General features: G+C 41.9%; 1 protein-coding gene across 2 annotated transcripts in view; it reads right to left on the reverse strand.

Moving 5' to 3' along the window:
- DHX35 (DEAH-box helicase 35) overlaps positions 1–21,847 on the reverse strand; it is a 78,459-nt gene that overhangs the window by 31,840 nt on the left and 24,772 nt on the right. For both annotated transcript variants that reach the window (XM_025398990.1, XM_025398989.1), the window contains 8 exons: positions 19,254–19,358; positions 16,655–16,716; positions 15,743–15,812; positions 13,376–13,435; positions 6,085–6,197; positions 5,059–5,155; positions 4,021–4,179; positions 1,546–1,756 (listed from right to left, as the gene is read on the reverse strand). In XM_025398990.1, the coding sequence (XP_025254775.1) occupies positions 1,546–1,756; positions 4,021–4,179; positions 5,059–5,155; positions 6,085–6,197; positions 13,376–13,435; positions 15,743–15,812; positions 16,655–16,716; positions 19,254–19,358 (877 nt within the window). The remainder of the gene's footprint in view (positions 1–1,545; positions 1,757–4,020; positions 4,180–5,058; positions 5,156–6,084; positions 6,198–13,375; positions 13,436–15,742; positions 15,813–16,654; positions 16,717–19,253; positions 19,359–21,847) is intronic.

Below are 21,847 nucleotides of genomic sequence, written 5' to 3' on the forward strand. Positions count from 1 at the left end.
ATAATTTTTGAAGAGAAAAATGTCTTGAAATCTTCTCTGCATGTCAGAATCCCTTTCAGTCCTGGCTCTCCCTTTTCTACTGTAGTCATTTCTTCTTAGCATCTTCAGTGGTTACCCTTGGTCCTCTGGTCCTGGGTTCTGCCTATTCTCTCCCTTCCATGAATGTTCCAAACCCACTTCCTTCCCTGCAAGTACTTGTACATTCCATTCCCTCTGCCTGGTATGCTGAAACTGAATCTCCCCAATCACCTCTTCACCTAGATAAGGACTGTACTGCCAATAAGATCAGGCTCAAGCACCACCCTGGTTGTGAAGCACTCCCTAAATCCCCAGAAGGATAACACCAGCTTCTAGGAGAAGGCATCTAAGGTAGCTTCATGAGGGAATTGCCATCTGAGAGAGGATTTGAAAGATAAGGAGGATCTGCTGGGCAGAGAAAACAGCCCAAGGAAAAGCCTCTGCTCTCTGCTTCCAACGCTCCCGATTCTTTATTGCTCCCTATCATACCATAGTATGCTGATCTGTTTTGAGGTCTACCTCCACCACCAGACTGTCAGCCACTGTGGCCACAGACCGTGGTTACTAGCCCCAGATCTCCAAGCTCTAGCATCATGGCCAGCATACAGTAGATGCTCTACAAACACTGCTAAAAGAAAGATCAACATCAAAGACTGAACAAGGACAATGATAACCAGAAAGGAAAAGAAGAGACAAATGGCAGAGCTAAAACCCCTGGACCTTCTTCAGAGGTAGCGACGCCAGAAGAAACAAAACAAAATAAAACAGAAAACCCTGGGCCTGGTTAAGTGAATGCAGATGGATACTGGATAGAGAAGGGAATTAACAATGACTTGGAAATTGAGTTTGGACAAATGGGGAAAATCTCAGCAGCATTCCCCACAAAAGAGAAGTGCAGAGAGAGAAAGAGCAGCTCTGGGTCCATCACTGTCTGTAGGTAAGGCTCTCTTCAAGCTGGATAAAAAGCTCCAGAAGGGCTGAGACAGTATTAAAATTGCCTTCTGTTCCCTCAGAGCCTACCTAGCATGATGCACAGCACAGAGCAGGAGTTCATAAACTATTTGTTTTCTATGAATGAGTCTCGGGATAGACCTTCCATTTTCACTTGGCAAAGATGCTCTGAACCAGAAGTAAAAGTGGAACCCAATGTGAGGCTCCACAAGACTCAGGGATCTCGGAATACGAAAACAGTACATTAAGTCAAGAAAGAAAGGCAAGAAAGGATCCAGGACACACAGCCCATGCCCTAGGGGCACATGGCTACACAGGCCTGTGCCCAGATGTTAGGTTAGAACAGGATAGCAAATAGGCGGTCACTCACAGGCCAGCTTTGGCCAATGGGGACTAGTAACAAAGAAACACCATATTTAAAGTGAGGAAGGTGGTGGGGGGCAGATTACACAGGGCCTTGTGAGGAAGGCCTGTATTTTATGTTAAGTTCTACCATTAGGAGTAAACATTTGCTATACTCTGATGCCCAGGTTGACTACGAGAAAGTCAAAAACCCTTAGGGAAAGCCACACTAACCTGTATAAAGGCGATAACATTTTCCCGAGCGACTACGACCACCACGTCCTGCTCGCTGGTTAGCTGATGCCTGGGAGACTGGCACCACCACCAAGCATTCAATAGCTGTCCTGGGATTGTAGGCTCGGAGTTTGACAAAGCCACAGTCGATCACATACACAATGCCACTGATTGTGATAGAGGTTTCTGCCACATTGGTGGCCACTATCACCTAAGTTCCGCACAGAAAGAAGAACAAAAGTCATTTTACTCTTTCTGCTTTTAATAAACTCCTAAACATCCTAAAAGATTTAACATTTCCAACATTGCAGAATCTGTGAGAGGCAGTTTAATATACTAGAAAGAGTGTGAGTTTCGATGTCAGGGGGTGCCCTGGATTTGAACTCTCCCTAATCATGTGACCCTGGATAAGTTACTCAATCTCCTGAACCTGTTTCCTCATCTACATCATAAGATTTACCACCTCCCTTAGGGCTACTGAAGGGACTATATACAATTAATATATAAAGTGATCAGAGCCTAGTATTTGTTAGTTTTTCCCTTTGGCATAACCAAAGTAAATCACCACCACCTTGCGCAGGTATAGTCATTTATTCATTCATATCGTGATTACTTCCTGAGGGTATGCACTTTGTCAAACACTGTTCAAGGTGACGGGATGTAGGATAAACAAGACAGACAAGGCCCCTGCTCTGCCAGAGTTTACATTCTAGTGTGAGTGGGCTGAAGACTTGCTGAACATAAACAAGAAGATAATTTCAGAGTACAACAAATACTATAAAGAAAATATTAATACAATGAGACAATATGATATGATATAGTATATAACATGTATATTATATATTATTATAATAATAGGGCATGCTACTTTACATTTGTTGGCCAGGGAGAGCCTCTGTGAAAGATTTTGAGCAGAGACCTGAGTAACAAGAAGCAGCCAATCCTACAGAGATTCAAGAAGAAGAAACAGTTCAAAGGAAGGAGAAACAGCCAGTGCAGCCAAAATACAGAGTAAGTAGAAGATGAGGTTGCAGAGGGAGACAGAGATGCGATTATATGTGGTCTCTGGGTCACCATGAGGTATTTGCATTTTATTCCCAGTACATCGGGAGCTGCCCCTGGAGGGTTTAAGCAGCATGGGACACATACATATAGCAGTTACAACTTTTTTCAGGCATTTTACATTTTATAAATCATTTTATAAAAATTATTTTATAAAGGATCATTTTATAAAATAATCTTCCTAATATTTTTATGTAGTTGGGATTAAGATATTATGCTATTAAACCACCTATCTGAAAGTTATTATTATGTATGTTTTACAGCTGCAAAAACTCAGATTCAAGGTTAAGTCAGTCGTCCCAAGGCACACAGTAGCTCAGGGGCAGAATCCAGGTCTCCTGATTGACTGGCTGCAATTAATGTTTGACGCAGCAGACTCAAGTTGCTCCATCCCAATGGTCAAGAGGCTGAGCACACTCTTCCAGGTGATCTGACATTGGGAGTGGATCCTCAGACCATCCCTCACCTGCTCTATTCTCTGCCACCTGTTCATAAATAGCTACTACAGTAAAAGCTGTCCTCGGGCTGGTTCTGCGCGGTCCTCATCTAATGAAAGGAAAAGGCAGAGTCAGGCCCAGGGGGACCATGAACAGTGGGCGGACTGGCTGCCTGCCGGCTCCTTCAAACCAGTGCTTTCCACCACACCCTTCCCCACTCTCACTTCAAGGCCAAGCATTTTTAAGCCACACCTTGAATTAACTGATTTAAATTTGGCCTTTTAAAATAGGCAAGCTGATACTTAAATTATTTAGAAACCATGTGTACCAACCTTTCTATTGCTCCTGACAGATGACCTAAATCCCTGCAAACAATCCCTTCAGCCAAAGTAAGCACGTGTCGTGGGAAATATTAGGAAGGCAGAAGAGAAGAAAAGGGAAGTCACCTGATCTGATAACTACTGTCAGAGTCCCTTCAGTGGGACGGGTTTAGAATCTTCACAACGGGCCAGGCGCGGTGGCTCACGCCTGTAATCCTGGCACTTTGGGAGGCCAAAGCACACGGATCACAAGGTCAGGAGATCGAGACCATCCTGGCTAACACAGTGAAATCCAGTCTCTACTAAAAATACAAAAAACTTAGCCGGGCGTGGTGGCGGGCGCCTGTAGTCCCAGGTACTCAGGAGGCTGAGGCAGGAAAATGGCGTGAACCCAGGAGGCGGAGCTTGCAGTGAGCTGAAATTGCGCTACTGCACTCCAGCCTGGGGCGACAGAGCAAGACTCCGTCTCAAAAAAAGAAAGAGAAAGAAAGAAATCTTCACAATGTATTATTTATTATTGTGTGCTTTTAGATCTACTACACAGAAATACAGACCTAGAAGTCTGCCTTGTGTTTAGCAAGTTTCACATCAAGTAAATGAGCATCATTATGATTATAGACGGCTGCCAACACCCTTGGTCATCAGGATAGTCTCACCTTTCTGACACTGCGTGACACCCTTTCAAACACTTTCATTTGCTCAAAGGAAGGCAGTCCTGCATACATGGGGAGAACTCGGAGGTGTCTCTTCATCCCAGTGCGAGCTAATGCCCGAGCCTGCTCGATGAGCATCGACACAACAGTTTCTACCTCTTCCTAAAGACATTGAACCAGGAACCAAAGAAACTGAGATCACTTTAAAGCATGCTATTTCATCATACTGAAAGAAGATCAAAGTCAGAATCTGGATTTTAATTTTGGTCAGATGCAATAATTTCAGTGCCATCATGTTCCACTCTGGGATGATATTTAATTAAATGCTAATAAACAATGATGACAATGGGTGAAATTTTGCAACTACACTATTAGTTACTAAAAAATCAATGTGATCTGCAATGAATGGACGAGTTCCCAATAAATAAAAACAATGACTATTTTACCCAGCATACATATACAGTGTCAAACAAGCATCGCATGCATATGGACAAGTTTTAGCATATAAAATCACTAGAAGCTTTCTCCAAAAAAGATTACTGAACCATGGAAAGTGTTTGGCAGTGGAAAAGATTACAGTTGGAGGGCAGGTCTGAATAGTGCTGCCACCTTCAGTGAGCACTTGGGTCTGTTCAGTTGTTGTACCAGTAATATGGCCACTTATCACCTTCAGGATGAGCTGCAAAGGTGTCACTGGAAAAAAAGGTACACAGCAGCAACATGTGTGCAGGACCATGGACCCAATGTAGTATCCAATTCTGGCAAACAAAACAGCCCTCACTCAACTACTTAGTTTATTTTGGAATCAGTTAATACATTTAAAAAACATTTAACCCTCTGCAGACAGAACAGGCAGGGGCTAACGACTCCCTGACAATCTAGATGGTAGATGAATGACATCAGATCAATTTTTTACATAATTATGGAACCACAAAATATAACAAAACATGAAATAAACGGCTGAGTAAAGTAACAAGGCTCTGTATTAATTTTGGTGCTGTCTTAACATGTCTGTTCATCAGAGAAGTACAATGGCATTACCTGGCCAGTAAGAAATGCTAAAATGTCTCCGTCTCCCTCTGTCTGGTGAATTTTCACCACAGTTTCCACAGTTGATTTGATATAATCTGGAACAGGACTGAAAAGACAAATGGGATGAATTCATCACTAGAATATGCTCGTTAATTACAGATCAATTACCCTAATAATCTGGCAGCAAAGCTCATAAAAGTGAGTTTGGGCCTGCCCAGTAGGTAATTAGTACATTGATAAATAAAATATTCATTTTTCAAATCTAATATTCAAGAATAATCCAAAATTATATGTCAACTATGATTTTTAGCTTTATTTGCAAAGAAATAAAATGATATACCCATACAAACAGATGTGCTATCTTTAGTATGCAAAGACATCGGACCAATGAAAATCGGGAGCTGTGGTCCCAGTGCTAAAGCCCACACTCTTCCCAGCCCGTTTTCCCTCCTAATCAATAGCAGCATTTATGGGTTGGCTGGATGGCCCTGATGGATGTGCTCTCCAACAAAACGATTCAGAAATCAAGTCCACAACTCTGGATTTATCAGCCACTGGAACAGGCTCCTGGTCTTTGTTTGTGCAGTGACTAGTACAGGAATTAGGATGGCCCCTTGCTTGTCCAAGTAGACTACTCCCAAAAGTACCAACTGGGCCTTCTAGCTAGGGATGTAGAGAACTGAGAGCCAAATGATTCAAATCACCAATACTGCCCCTGCTGACATGCAGCCTTGTAAACCCCAGTTCTGAAAACTATCAAGCTTCCCTCTCCAAAACCTTTTACCACTTTTGCTCTCTCTGGCTGAGCTACTAGCCACAGACTCATGGAAACTTGCGTGTCAGTGTGAAGAGTTTAAAGTAAATTCAGCAGTGATGCAGAGCAGGGTAAAAACATTCTAGACCAATGACAAGGGACACAAAACATGCTCCTCCCCATCCTTTAGAGTTGCGAGCAAATGCAGTTCTAACATTCTACATCAGAGGCCGATGGTGATTTTCTAATCACCATCATCAAGAATTCAAGCATCATCAAACCTTTGTAGATAAAAGATATCCACCGGAAATGTTCGCCCTTCCACTGTAAGGATCACACTCGTATCCCTTGCTGGATCACTGGTTTCATTTTGATTAAAGAAATCCCGGAATTTCTAAAAAGAAAAAAATTAATTCTTCATTTCTCTTAAGAGAAAAAGGTTCATAGCGATTCATGGAGGGAAAAAAATAATATAAAACTGGCCAAACACAGGTGAGTAGCAAGGATTACATATACGCAATACAGATTACAAGTTGTAACACACATTTTTTAAATTCACATTTTTCTAACTGCAATTGTGGGGAATCACATTTCAATGACAGTCTTTACTAAAGTTTTCATAAAAATATTTCATAAAAAATAATAAAGGTTAGATTTCAAAAGTGCATTCAGTATAGCATCTGAGTTAACATGTAGCTGTAGTATTATTTATCTTATTCCTATCCTCTGTATTTCATTTAAGCAAAAATTAGGTCAAAGATGTGATTCAAGTTCAGTACAGGTTAGATGAGGTTGGTGCGTAACTATCTGGAAAACATAGATATGATCATTTGAGTTATCAATTTATAAGGAAATTTTTCCTTCTGTGAACAGTAGGTGTGTTTCTGGCCCCATTGTTAATGGTTTTAGGTCACTTGATGGCAGGGATAGTGTCTTCTCCATCTTTACACGCCCTCAGTAGTGAGTGCGAGGCTTTGCATGGGGTAGGCCATCAATCATGTACTTCCCCGACACTCGTGCAGCACCGCTGGGAGAAGTGTCTCTTGGCAGTTTCTCCCAAACAGGTGGCCACATCCTATTTAATGGTACTTGACTACCACTTGCAGCCCACAAGGAGACCTGTCTTAAGGGCTCTGGCCAATGATGGAGGAAGGAAACACCACCAAAGATCCTCTCTTGGAGAATGTGACCCTAAGGTACAAAGAGAAGCTGCGACTGAGAAGAGTTAAGTGACTATGCAGGCAGGCAAGTGAGCACCAGATGGGAAGCAGCTAGTATCCACTGCAGAGGGGGCATGGATGTCCCGTCGGGTGGAGTGCTCCACGATTTGAATCTGGGTCCCCTTTCCATTCCCCACCTCTACTCATTTCCCCAAGGCCTGGCTACGTAACTGCAAAGCTTGTCTTTATTTCCCTATGTACCTTTATAAACCATGTCCATCCTGCTCCAGGAAACCCAAAAGCCCAGGAGCTGTGCTAATGAACGGCATCAAACACTAAGTGAAGGGGCTCCGAGGGGTATTTTTAAAAGAGTAAACTGGATTTAACTACAAAGTACAGGGATGTTATACATTAACCTCAAAATTGAGAAGAATAAGCACAGACATAAAAGTGCCTCATGCCAACAAAACTATGTTTTGCTATGCAGAATTCCACACAGAACCCCTGTTCACTTTCTTTGGGTAAATTCCCTTCAAGTTGCTTCAGCCTTCCTGCATCCCTATGACATGCACAGCACAGGTACACTAGAAGTAACACACAAACAAGTGGGAACAGAGACCCCATGCCCCAAAAGAGTAAACAGTTCACAGAAGGCAGATGTGCAAAGAGCTGATAAAATAAACCCTAAGGCAGACTGACCCTGTGACCAGGAAAGAGCTGCAGATTACAATCTGACAGAATGAAAAGTTAAGAACTACTGGCTTTCAGGGAGAGCTTCATGGAAGCGGCAATATCCCTCGCCTGCACCGTAAAGGCTAAGGAGGATTATTACTGGCTGGGAAGGGGGAGACATCCCTTACCAGGACAACAGCACAGTGTGGACTAAAATGTAAAGGGGTCCCTAAGGGAGGACAGAGGCAAGGTCTAGGGCAGGCCTCCCTCGTCTCTGAGTCAGCCGTCTCATCTGCAAAATGGACAAACTGCTATCCACCCTGCAAGGTTGCTGTGAGGTTCAAATAAAGTGTGTGGGACAGCTGTGGCACACGTCTAGCCTAGAATGGCACTCAATAAGTGATGTTAGCCATAACTCTGAAGGGACCCAAGTGCTGAGCTGCACTGGCACTTTATCCAACGGGCAAGACAAGGGCAGTGAGGATGGGCATGATCTTATCAGACCTGCGAGCTGGATCCCGGACTCCAGTGGCCATTTTGGAGAAGGGCAGAGGAACTAAAAGATTCGAGGCAAACAAACTAATTAATGAAGCTATCATAACAGTGCAGGGGAGACAAAGTGTGAACCTGGGCAAATCATTTCAGAGATACAACTGGTAGGAACTAGCAATCAGTGAGTGAGTGTGCACACACGTGCACGTTGGAAAGATTGGAAAGAAGGCTGGAGTGACTTCTTACTCAACCGGGGATAAAAACTTCTTAAAGAAATGGAGGTCTTGGTCTGAATGATCACAAGAAAGAGACTGAGATGGAGAATCCGAGAGTCACCAGTTTATGAGTTTAGGATGTCCACAGCTAGCCAGCTGCCAGACAGCTAAGGCTAGTGTGCAGGCACACAGTCAAAACTGCCACAAGCATGAAGGCTCAGCTGAACTAGGGGCCACAGGGGTGTGCAGCCTTGAGGGGGAAGAGCAGACAGAGAAGGAGCCCAAGAGGAAGCCAACAAGGAGGTGGGAGAGGGGAGTTGGCAGGGCTCCAGGAGCTCTGGAAGGAGGAGGAGGAGGAAGATTTTACCAAAGGGCTTGGACAGGGGTGAATGTTACCAAAAAGGCAAGCAGAACAAGGAAGAAGATGATGCCTTGACAATTTTATTAGAGTGGATGCCTAAACCTTACCATTAAGGAATACATGGTAGTGAAAAGTAAAGATAGGGAGTTACTCTTTCAAGAATTAAGTCTCGGCCAGATGCGGTGGCTCATGCCTGTAATCCCAGCACTTTGGGAGGCCAAGGCGGGTGGATCGCCTGAGGTCAGGAGTTCAAAACCAGCCTGGCCAACATAGTGAAATCCCATCTCTACTAAAAATGCCAAAAAAAAATGGCTGGGCATGGTGGCGGGAGCCTGTAATCCCAGATACTAGGAAGGCTGAGATGGAGAATCGTTTGAACCTGGGAGGCGGAGGTTGCAGTGAGCCAAGATCGCGACATTGTACACCAGCCTAGGCAACAAGAGCGAAACTCTGTCTCAAAAAAAAAAAGAATTGGCAGGGCGCGGTGGCTCAAGCCTGTAATCCCAGCACTTTGGGAGGCCGAGACGGGCGGATCACAAGGTCAGGAGATCGAGACCAACCTCGCTAACACAGTGAAACCCTGTCTCTACTAAAAAATATAAAACATTAGCCGGGCGTGGTGGCGGGCGCCTGTAGTCCCAGTCACTTAGGAGGCTGAGACAGGAGAATGGCGTAAACCCGGGAGGCAGAGGTTGCAGTGAGCTGAGATCCGGCCATTGCACTCCAGCCTGGGCAACACAGCAAGACTCCGTCTCAAAAAAAAAAAAAAAAAGAATTACGACTCAGCATTTACTGAGAAGGCACAAGACCTTTAAAATCTTTATCTTGTATCTTTATTTGGAAATACAAAATACATTTAAAAAGTAAATAAATATAGTACCAACAATGCAAGAATCTTGAGGCAGGATCAAGGAACAAGAAGAGTAAAATGAGTTCAACACACCCAGAAAAGAGGAGTTTGAGTCAGGTTTGAAAGAGGTGGGGTCACACTGACATATAGACACAGTAAGAAGCGTACATCATATAAAGGCAGGGGACAGTCTATGAAATGGAATGTAAATGATGTGGCCATCTGCAGGGTTGTCTTCTAGCTCACCATAGGCTCCTTCCCTGGTAGCTGCTCCTTCCTGATCCACCGGAGTGGCCGCCAAGCAGCCATGTCTACCCAAGACACCTGTCCCTTGGCCAACAGCCCTTGGCCCATGTAGACAGGTCCAGGGTGGGGACCTGACCCCAGCTGATCCTAAGTTCCTTCTCTAAGAACCTGGAAAGAGAAATTAGTCTCTCTTCAAGTAGCTGGACTTACGACAAAAAAACCATGGGAGCAGTAACCACATATTCTGCCATGTAGTTGGACGCAAATAAAAGAAAAGCAATATCATAGTATCATGTGATACAGGATCAATAAATACTTCATAATTATATCCAGTCATGTTACATAATTGTTCGTTTAAATGGGCTTACATTAAGAAAGCAGCTAAAGCAACCAAAGCAGCTATTTGATCAGCCCCATCATGCTCTGCTGGTCTCTGCCTCCCGGCTGCAGCCGCCGCTGTCTTCATCTGCAGGCTGGGCCACCCCAGTCACTGAGAGAAACCACAGCAGGTGGCCTATCAGCAGCCCTAGCTCTAGGAGGTTTGAAATTAGTCTATCACCCACAGACCGAACCACTGGGGGCCAGGGGATGAGTTCTGGACTTCCCTGGGTCTCCAGATCAAAATGTTTCCTAAGCCACACCCAACCCCACTGCCACTCCCACATGGTCCTCCTCGTTCTTGCCCTCTTTCGCCCACTCATATCCTCTTTCTTTCTTTCACTCACATACAAACTTACATCCCATACCTCACATAGGCCGCTCACACACGGACCCACAACCCACACAGAGATGACTCACACACACAGATCCCCCATTCAGAGACACATAGAAACCACTGTCCTCTTCACACAGGAGGTACCGGCTGAGCAGTGAGGATGGGATAAGAAGGAATGGCCCAGCTCACCAGGGTCCAGCATGTCCTGTACCACAGCAGAGCAAGGCAGGACAAAGCTCCTACATGCTGCCCTCCTGCTTACAAAACTGCTTCCAGAAAGTCATCTCTATCAACTACCATAGACAGAACTGAAAGAAGCTATTTTTTTCATCTCTGTGTCACACCAAGACAATAAAAGGCAATTGTGAACAATTAGTATTAATTAACAATGAATCTGGCCGGGCACGGTGGTTCACGCCTGTAAATCCAGCACTTTGGTAGCCCAAGGCAGGAGGATCACCTGAGGTCCGGAATTAGAGACCAGCCTGGCCAACATGATGAAACTCCATCTCTACTAAAAATACAAAAATTAGCCAGGCATAGTGGCTCACGCCTGTAGTCCCAGCTACTCGGGACACGGAAGCACGAGAATCACTTGAACCTGGGAGGCAGAGTTTGCAGTGAGCTGAGATCACACCACTGCACTCCAGTCTGGGCAAGAGAGACTCGGTCTCAATAAATAAATAAATAAATAAATAAAATGCATCTAAGAAAAGACTTGGACATTACAGTTTTGAACATAATAAAAACTGGAATAATTTTTAACTTAATTTAATAATTTTTAAGGAGGGGGTGAAAAAGAGATAGAGATGTTGTGTGTCACGTAGCCACAGAGGAGCTAACTAGAGGTGAAGTCAGCCATAGTCCACAAAAGAGCATGCCAGCAGATACCATGGGTGAGAGAGATGACAATTAAACAGGGCAAGAGAGGAGCTTTAACCCAGAAGTTGCCATGGGCAGACCTAAGACAACAGACTCCTACAGCCTGTGGAAAGGTCTGAGAAACCAGTCTCCGGACACATTGGACATTCACCTTCGCCATGCTGCGCTTTCTCTCTCTCCAAGTTGTTCTGTTTCCCAGGAGCCAGGAGCCAGGAGCCAGGGACCACATCTCACTTGGATTTCAGAACTGGCCTCCATATCTACTGGAGACTCCGTATCTACTCTTGTCTCCCATACACAGCACTCAGAATGATCTTTCTAGAGCCCAAACATGATGAAGTCACTGTCCTCTCTCACATGTTCCCATGGCTCCCAACCAGACATAGGATGGAGTTCATCCTCTCTGGCTGAGCATGTAAGGCCTTCCGTCATCTGACCCTAACCTCCCCATTTTAATCTTCCATTGCTTTCCATTCAATCAAAATTCATTCAACCCAAGTGCCTATTCTGTGCCAGACATTGTTTTAGGTAGAAGGGACAAAATGAGACAAAGTCCTGATCTTAATGGAGCTCATGTTTTAGTGACAGGAGACACACAATAAACAATGCATATAATGTTAAGTAGTGATAGACAAGTGAGAAACATTAAAAAAAATCAGAATAAGGGAATAAAGAGCATTTGGGGTGCTGTTTTAGATAGCGCCTCTCTGAGGAAATAAATACTCAAAACTGGAATGAAATTAGGAGAGAACCTTAGACTGTCTGGGGGAAGAATGATCTAAAAAGAGGGTTCCTCCAGAGCATAAGCATGCCTGGGTTGTTTTGAGGAACAGCAAGGGGACCAGTGAGGCTGGAATGTAGGGAACACTGGAGAAAGTGGAAGAAAATAAAGTCAGAGAGGAAGTTCGGGGGTAATTCACCCATAAGGGTCTGGCAGGTAAGATAAGACTCGAAGCTCCGTGAACTCATGGTCATGTCCCTGTGATTTCATTTATGCTTAGGGTGCCCTTCCCCACCTTCATCCATCTGGAAGACGGCTGTCCATCTTTCAAGCACAGCTGGTACGTCACCACCTTTATGAAAGTTTCTGGGCACCCCCCGGCTGGCTGGAGTTAAGGGCTCCCTCTTTGGCTGCCTCAGTACTTTGAACACACTGAACTGCAAACATCTATTTCTGCATGTATATATAGCAAGTGGTCAAAAGTATTTGTTGAGTTGAGCTGCTGTTCAAACTATCGGTCATCAAGAGAGAAAAATAAGTAAACCTAGCCATAAAAAACTTCAACATGGAAATTATTATACATACAGGAGAAACTTTTTTTGTTTTTTTTTTTGAGATGAAGTTTTGCTCTTGTTGCCCAAGCTGGAGTGCAATGGAGCGATCTCGGCTCACTACAACCTATGCCTCCCAGGTTCAAGCGATTCTCCTGCCTCAGCCTCCCAAGTAGCTGGGATTATAGGGATGCGCCACTACGCCCAGTTAATTTTGTATTTTTAGTAGAGACGGGGTTTCACCATGTTGGCTGGGCTGGCCTCAAACTCCTGACCTCAAGTGATCCGCCTGCCTCAGCTTCCCAAAGTGCTGGGATTACAGGTGTGAGCCACCGTGCCCGGCCCAGGAGAAACTTCAATTGCACAGAAAAATCTAAATATATATGGTATAGTCATAAATAAATTCAAGAAATACAGACTCATACTGAAAAGATAATAAAAAGAAGCTGCCTAAGTGGGGAGAAAGACAGAATGTAGATAAACAAGACAGGTAGGTAATTATGAACTTAATTAATTACAAGCTAATTTCCACCCACAAGCTGAAAAGGAGTATCCTCTGACTCTATGAAATCTAGGACATCAGATGGTCCCATAAAGAAGGTAGGCCATTCTGCCAAAGATAAGCTCTTGCTAGAGGTAACTTCCCAAGGATATATAGGACGAAAGTGTTTGTGAGGAGAGGAGGAAAGGGGAGGAAAGGCTCTTACGTCCGCATCCAGAGTGGCTGAAGCCACAATCAATCGAAGATCCCCTCGCTTTTTCTGAATCTAAAAAAAGAAGACATTAAGAAATAATAATAGTGCAACACTTATGGGTGAGATCATTTGATATCTGAAATGTATTTCAAAATTCAGTGTTTTGTTTTTGTTTTTGTTTTTTTGCCTGAGGAGGAGGTAGGGGAGCTTACAGATGAAAGGACTGACTACAAATTAATAATTGTCAAAGGTAAAGCAGGGGGGTCATTACACTATTATTTCTAATTTGTAAATGTATGGAATTTTCCAAAGTAAATTTTTTAAATTACAAAAACTATAAAGAAGCTTTAAGACCCAAATCTGAATTTACTGCGAATAAAACCATTTTTTCCCGAAACCCAGGTCTCAAGATAGTTTGAATCTATGTATGAAAAAGTATATTAAAAGCAAACAAACAATAAATGATAATACCAAGACAGAAATATGGCAAAAAAAAAAAAAAAAAGAGATAAAAGATATTAAGTTACTCAAAGAAACACATAATCAACAGGCATTAGAGAAGTGATCAAATGAGATACAGCTAAGATATATAATAACAATGAGATTTTTTTCCCCATCTATCCCATTGGCAAGCATTTATTTTTTTAAGGCTAACACTCAGTGTTGGCAAAAATTCAGTGAAACCGGCCCTCTTATTATACTGTTCCTGAAAAAGGTAATAACATGGTACAATAATTCCCTCAAAGTATCAAAAAATCTAAATCTTTGGCAATGGAATAAAATCATAATGAAAGTAGTAATAACAACAACTAATACAGACTAACTTATGTGCCAGCCCATAGGCCCTGCATACAGGTACACAGTATACCCACTGTGCAAAGATGCCTGGCTGAGGGGGCTAGGGGCATCAGCAATCCAGCCCACTTGCCTCCTACCTAGCTCTAGACATCCTCCCAGAGGGGATATCTTTTTCTAATTTGCACAAAAGAACCTCACAGTCTAGCTGTGACCCTATGCCAGGCACTAACCTAGAAGTTTTTTGCTATCTTACTTAAGCTTCAAAACAAATCACAATATACAGCACCTACATCTAACAGAACTCTCTGCAATGATGAAAACTTTATTTGTACTGTCTGATGCATAAGCCACTAGCCACCTGTGGCTATAGAGCCCATGAAAAATAGCCAAAGTGGCCGGGCACAGTGGCTCACGCCCGTAAACCCAAGACTTTGGGAGGCCGAGGCAGGCGGAGTTCGAGACCAGCCTGACCAACGTGGAGGAACCAAACCCCACCTCTACTAAAAATACAAAATTAGCAGGGCATGGTGCACATGCCTGTAATCCCAGCTATTCGGGAAGGCTGAGGCAGGAGAATCGCTTGAACCTGAGAGGCGGAGGTTGCAGTGAGCCAAGATCACGCCACTGTACTCCAGCCTGGGCAACAAGAGAAAAACTCCGTCTCAAAAAAAAAAAGAAAAGAAAAATAGCCAATGTGACTGAGAACCTGAATTTTTTTACTTTCTTCTATTTTAATTAACTTTTATCTCAATAGCCACAGGTGGCTAGTGGCTACCATAGAGGAAAGTACACCAGCACAGATATAGAGACTCCTATTATCCCATTTTAGAGATGAGTAAACTCAGCAAAGTCAGAATTTGAACCCAGGTAGTCTGACTTAATGCCTATGCTTTTAATCACCCTGTTCTACCACTTCTTTCTAGACTCTAATTGGGAATCTGTCCAAAGAAAACAATCAGAAAATATGGGAAGGGAGGAGAGAGCAGAGGTAAGATTGAAACAAAATTGGCTGTGAGTTGTAATTGTTGAAGCCAGATGATGGGTACATGGGGGTCATTATATACTTCTTTGGGATATGTCTGAAACCTTAATAATAAAGAAAGAAACAGAAATGTAGCAGATTTAATTACAAGGGTGCTTGCTGCAACAGTATTTATAATATTTAAAATCTGCAAGCTATATAAATTGCTTACAGTAGGGGAAGTTAAATACTTTATGATAGAGATGTGATTAAATAACCATTAAAAATAGTATCTTCAGAGAATATTTAAATGACACAGAAAAATGATCCTAATGTAATGTTAAGGGAAATATGAAAGATACAAATTAGTATATATAATTCAATCAATCTCTAGTATGCCAAAACAGATCCAAGTACACACACACACATACACATACAGAAAAGAGAAGAAAACATACCAACATTTTACTGCTGATATTCTCTGAATGGGTAGGATTATGGATGATTTTAATCTTCTTCCTTGGTATTTTGTTTTATTTTCCAAGTTGCTACTACAACTGTTTTTGTAATGGGGCAATAAAATAAACACACACAATAAAAAGCTAGCAGTAAAGTCATACCTTTTTTAGCAAGCCAATGGCAATATCAGTGTACAAGGTCCTCTCGTGGGCTTCATCCAGCATGATGACACTAAGAATCAAAGAGAAGCTCTCAGTGAGCCTCTAAAAAAACCACACATCATCTCATCTAGATCATCAAAGAGCCAGCCTCTGGGTATTTAGTCCTCATACAATCACTCTGCATCAAAAGTAAACCTAAGCTACTCTTCTTTGACAAAGAGGCAATTCTTAGGTTAATAAAAACGGTGACAATAACATATCTGAATTTTAAAAAGTGTACTATTGTTATCTTTAAACGTTTTACCATTTACACTGAATTCCAACTGAATTTAGTATCTGATTTTAAATGAAAACATAACCTATAACCCCACAGAACACATAAAAATCAGAACAAAGCCCAACCACCTGAAGACTGTTAAGCTATAACAACAGTCAAAGAGGTAGGTGACTACAGTTGTGACATACGTGGAACAGGGGGTCAAATGTGACACCCTCCTCGAGAATACCAGAGCCTGGGTGGGACAGCTTTAATGCTATTGAGTGACAGATAGATATACAAGGAGGGGGAAAGTGATAAAAAATTATTTGGACTCTGTAAATTACATTTAACATGGGCCAGTTAGTTCTCTGCAGTCACCATCAATACTGGAGTGTGACAAGGCAAAATAAAAAGGACAAGTTACCAGACTAAGTAATGACAGGAATTTTAATGTGCCCATTTTTTACTGTCTGTAAAGGGCCATACTATTTAAATTCTGAGAAAAACACCAAGGGTCCCAACAGCCAAGGTCAAGAGAAAAGCTTTGGGGAAGCTTAAAACAGACATGAATCCCAGCTACTAACACACCTGCTTCTCCATCTCCCTGGGGACTTTGGAAACTAGGAAAGCTATCATAAGAAAAATACATTTACCTATATTTTGTTAACAACGGATCAACCATCATTTCCCTGACCAGCATTCCATCAGTAAGAAACTAAAAAATAAAAACACAAAGCTTTAGAAATAATTCACTTACACTAAATATTAATGGTATTTTTTAAGTTCAAGTGCAATCTGTTTGCCAGGATGTGTACAAGTAAATTCCCACAAAGGACTGTGAGAAAATGCCTCCATATTTTCATTACCAAGCAATGTAATTGTTCACAAAAGGCTTTAAACATAGGGTCCTCGGCTGGAGTTGCAAATCTTTGAGCAGAATTTCACTTGCATTTATTATGGAAACATCAGCTAAGCCCCATTTCCTTGGGCTTGCACCAGTAGTACTATTGATAAAGAGGCAGTGAAGACCAATTGGTATCTGCCCAAAGAAACACCCTAAGTCTAAGATAAATTGCTCTTCAAATGTCCCAAAGACTACAGATTGCAGTTCTTGATGTTATTAACTTAAACTACAACTAATATTATTTCACAGAATCTAGACAGGATCATGGTTAAGCACATGGGCTATGGTGTCAGACTGCTGGGAGTTCAGATCCTGGCTCTACCTCTTACTAAGCTGTGTGAACCTTGGGCAAGTTACTCATCTTCTCTGTCCCTGATTGCTCATTTGTAAAATGAAGTAAACAAAGTATTTACCTCACCAAGTTAATGTGAAAAATAAAAGATAGTATAGTAGTTCCTGGGTATCCTTGGGGGTTGGTTCTAGAAACCGCCCCCCTCAGCCCACACCAAAATCTGCAGATGCTCAAGTCCATTATATACAATGGCATAGTATTTGCATGTAACCTATACATACCCTCCCATATACTTTAAATCATCTCTAGATTATTTAGAATGCTTAAAACAATGTAAATGTTGTGTAAATATAGTTGTTATACTGTATTTTTAAAAATTTACATTATTTTTTATTTTTATTTTTTAATATTAGTAATTCAAGGTTGGTTGAATCCACAGACACAGAACCCGCAGGATGCAGAGGACTGAGTGTACATGTAAAGCATTTAGCATAGGATCTAGGACAGAGTAGTGCTCAAGAAAAGTCAGCTAATATTATTTAAGATTAATGAATCTATAATGTTTCAGAAACATACAGTAACAGCCTTCTTAACATACTGAATTTGTTTTCAGGTTAAACCATCTCCCTTGCATGCTGTATCTAGTGTTTTTTGCTTTTTTTGTTTTAAGAGCAGGATGCATTACCGTCATATTTTTCTTGGACCTGGTACTAGCTGCCACATACATATGTAAGAGCCAAAGTGAGAACTTGCCACCAATGACAAATCACCAGTCAAGAACTGAGCACCTTGAAATTGTGACCAAATGGAATACAAAAGGTTTTTATGGATGGCTCAAAGGTTTTTATGGTTATGCAAACCACTAAAAATTAGCTAGTTCAAATATATTTGATGGTACAGAAAAATATTCCCTTCACCTAGCAAAATGAATGTAACAAAACATAGTAATCCGGAAAGTAAGGTCCATATTTTTATAAATCGCTACATTGGTCATTCAGTTCATCTGATTTTCAATTTTTCCTCTGTTGCAAATTAAGAGGTAACTGAGATTCTAATAACCAATTTTCATTTCCTCAGATTATTTTCATTCACTGTTTTACTGCACTGACTGATTAGACTTTGATTCTAGCACAATGGTAGGTAGTAGGCAGACACCCTGTTGAGTTGATTATAGACTGATTACTATTGATACTAATTAATATTAGCAAGGAGGCCAAAGAACACACATATAAAATCCACTTTCACATATAAATGGAAAATTACTAATTAGTGAAACAACATTCATGAATTCTACACTTCATCAACTTATACTACTTGGTCTCTATTTTTAAGTCTTTTACAGGCTTGTTTCTATATTTCGATAGCTATTTGAGTCAGTGAAAATACAATAAAATACACATAAGAAAAGACAGCTTTGAGTCTTGGTCCTATCACTGATTAGCATATAATATCAGGCAAGTCATTCAACCTTCCAAGCCCTTAACCTCTTCATCTTTGGAACCAAGGACTAAACCTTACTTCCAATCTCCTTTCTGGGCTAAGACTGCAGGACTCTTTGAAAGAGCTCTGTGTCGCTGGGTGCGGTGGCGCACACCTGTAATCCCAGCACTTTGGGAGGCCAAGGTGGGCGGATCGCGAGGTCAGGAGATCGAGACCATCCTGGCTAACATGGTGAAACCCCGTCTCTACTAAAAATAGAAAAAAAAAAAAATTAGCCGGGCATGGTGGCGGTTGCCTGTAGTCCCAGCTACTTGGGAGGCTGAGGCAGGAGAATGGCATGATCCCGGGAGGCGGAGCTTGTGGTGAGCTGAGATCGTGCCACTGTACTCCAGCCTAAGTGACAGAGCAAGACTCCGTCTCAAAAAAAAAAAAAAAAAAAGAAAGAAACAGCTCTGTGTCTCCCAGCTGACTAAAGTCTCTGAATGTCAGGATAACTTTCTTCACTTTCTGCCATGGTATCAATGTCCTGTATAGCAGCAAGGGCTACATGTTTTTAATTCTCCCAAAATAATCTTCTTCCTTATTTCTACTAGGAAAAGCAGCTTGAGCACTTTACCTTAATTCTCGTGGCCAGCTGGTCGGTGCAGTCATCAAAGCGGATGCAGTAGCCCACCTCGTGGCCCAGCACTGCACCCCTTTCTTCAGCTACTCTCCCTGCAACCTTTGGGAAGAAAGATCATGCTGAAAATAGAGACATAGAAATTACTGCACAGAGCACATACTATGGAAAATCTAAAGGTCATTTATATTTTAAATAGTATGTGAACACAATGAAAAATGAAAGACAAGTTATTAGAGAACAAGCATAATAACTTTTACAATTATTATTATTATTATTATTATTATTATTATTATTATTGAGACGGAGTCTTACTCTGTCACCCATGCTGGAGTGCAATGGCACAATCTCGGCTCACTGCAACCTCCACCTTCCAGGTTCAAGCAATCCTCCTGCCTCAACCTCCTAAGTAGCTGGGATTACAGGTAAGCGCCACCAGGTCCAGCTAATTTTTGTATTTTTAGTGGAGACAGGGTTTCGCCATGTTGGCCAGGCTGATCTCGAACTCCTGACCTCAAGCAATTTGCCCACCTCAGTCTCTCAAAGTGCTAGGATTACAGGTGTGAGCCACCATGCCCAGCCAATTATTAACTTATATATCTCACTTCATTCTATAAAGGTCTTGGGGCAACTTACAAGAACATACACAACGAAAAACAAAATCACATAAAAATGTTATAGATCAAGATCCAAAAAATGACAGAAAAAAATTCAAAAGATCAAAGCCAATAAGAAAATGTTAAACATAGATATGCCAAAGTTATTCAAGCTGAGCCACAAATTCAGCTCTAAATTTGGTGGCCAAAGCAAAAAGGAAAGTAAAAGAAACAACAAGATTCACCCTGTTCCTAAAGAAAGGGCACACCGACCAGGGACAGCGTTTCATCTCCACGCTCGAAAAGAAAACCCATCCCCCTGGATCATGAGGGCAGAACAGGAATTACCATATTCAATGCCAGGTCAGTTTCATTTTCTCATTGAAGGCAAAAAGGTAAGTTTCAACAGCTCACAACTATGTTCCAGCTGCCAAAGCCATTGAGAGGGGAAATACAGACTAGAATTCGGGTTTAAAATAAAGAGGGCAGATGAGTGGATGAGAAGATTCACAAAAAATCCAAGGTAGCATAATAAAGTGAAAGACAAAATATGTAATACATTATGAAGACCATAAACTATAGACACAATTTCACCCATCAAAACATAACAAATAAAAAGTGAATGCAGGAAAGAGAAAAATGAATCCAACAGCAAGATCTCTGCATTCCCCCCAAGAAGGCTATTCAAAAGTTAACTTATTAATAGAAAATATTTAAAAGAATGAATAAGCATACAAGTAGAAAAGCAATAATGAATATCATTTAGTTTAATTTAAAAGAAAATAGGACCAGATACAGTGGTTCACACCTATAATTCCAGCAATTTGGGAGGTCGAGGCAGGCAAATCACCTGAGGTCAGGAGTTCAAGACCAGCCTAGCCAACATGGTGAAACCCCATCTCCACCAAAAAATACAAAAAGTTAATTGGGCATGGTGGCATGCGCCTGTAATCCCAGCTACTCGCAGGAGGCTGAGGCAGGAGACGCCTGAACCCAGGAGGTGGAGGTTGCAACGAGCTGAGATCACCCCACTGCACTCCAGCCTGGGTGACAAAGAGAGGCTGTGTTGGGAAAAAAAAAAAAAAAGAAAGAAAAGAAAGTTTAGTATTCACCACCGCATAAACTACCTAAATGAAAAGAACCAAAGGGAAGCAATATTAATAGGTTTCCCAGGGACCCAGCACACCAATCCCCACAGAAGGAAGGAGTTCAGCTCCCTCTTTCACAGGTGAGACAACCTCCCCAGCACCCACGCAGTTCCCAGGTGCTGACTTTAGAACGTGGCTGGCACAGGAGGTGTCCTGAGGCACAGCTTACTGCTGCAGCCTTTCCACCCCAGCAGCCCCAGCTTCAGGAAGGCAGAGGTTCTCTGCACTCAGCTTCTGAGCCAGGCACACCCAGGCGTTTCCTGCCCATCAGTGTTTAAGTCACTGAAGAGCAGATGAGGATCAGAAGCAGCTCTGCCTGGTGACTCGAAATTACAGACTGGGGAGGCCAAAACCAAATCAATCATCCAGCAGCTGGTCTATACCATGTAGGCTTTCAAAACATCTGATGAAACCAGAAAGTTATCCCACACTGCTCTACCTCTGGTTGGTTGTATTTCCCAATGACCAGCATTTCACCAGGACAGACTTGTTCTTGTTATTGTTCCAATTTCAGCCCTACATGTCATTATATTATAAATCTCAGAATATGGTACAGGTAGAGAATGTATGCAAAGAGATACTAGGAACTGATGGAGAAAACAGGCTTATAAGAATGAGCATACATAAATATATACACCTACAATGTACCCACAAAAAAAGTTAAATTTTAAAAAATGACCATAAATTAACGAATCTCTGTAAAAATATAATCATTTTATGGGTCTATAAGGTAAAAGCCAAACCTGTTTATTTTTACTCCTTCACTATTTGAATACATCTGCTATAAAAAGTATTTTTATTTTCAAACTCTATTTTTAAATTTTTATTATTTCTAATCACACAAGGT

Source organism: Theropithecus gelada, chromosome 10, assembly GCF_003255815.1.
Source record: "Theropithecus gelada isolate Dixy chromosome 10, Tgel_1.0, whole genome shotgun sequence".
NCBI lineage: Eukaryota > Metazoa > Chordata > Mammalia > Primates > Cercopithecidae > Theropithecus > Theropithecus gelada.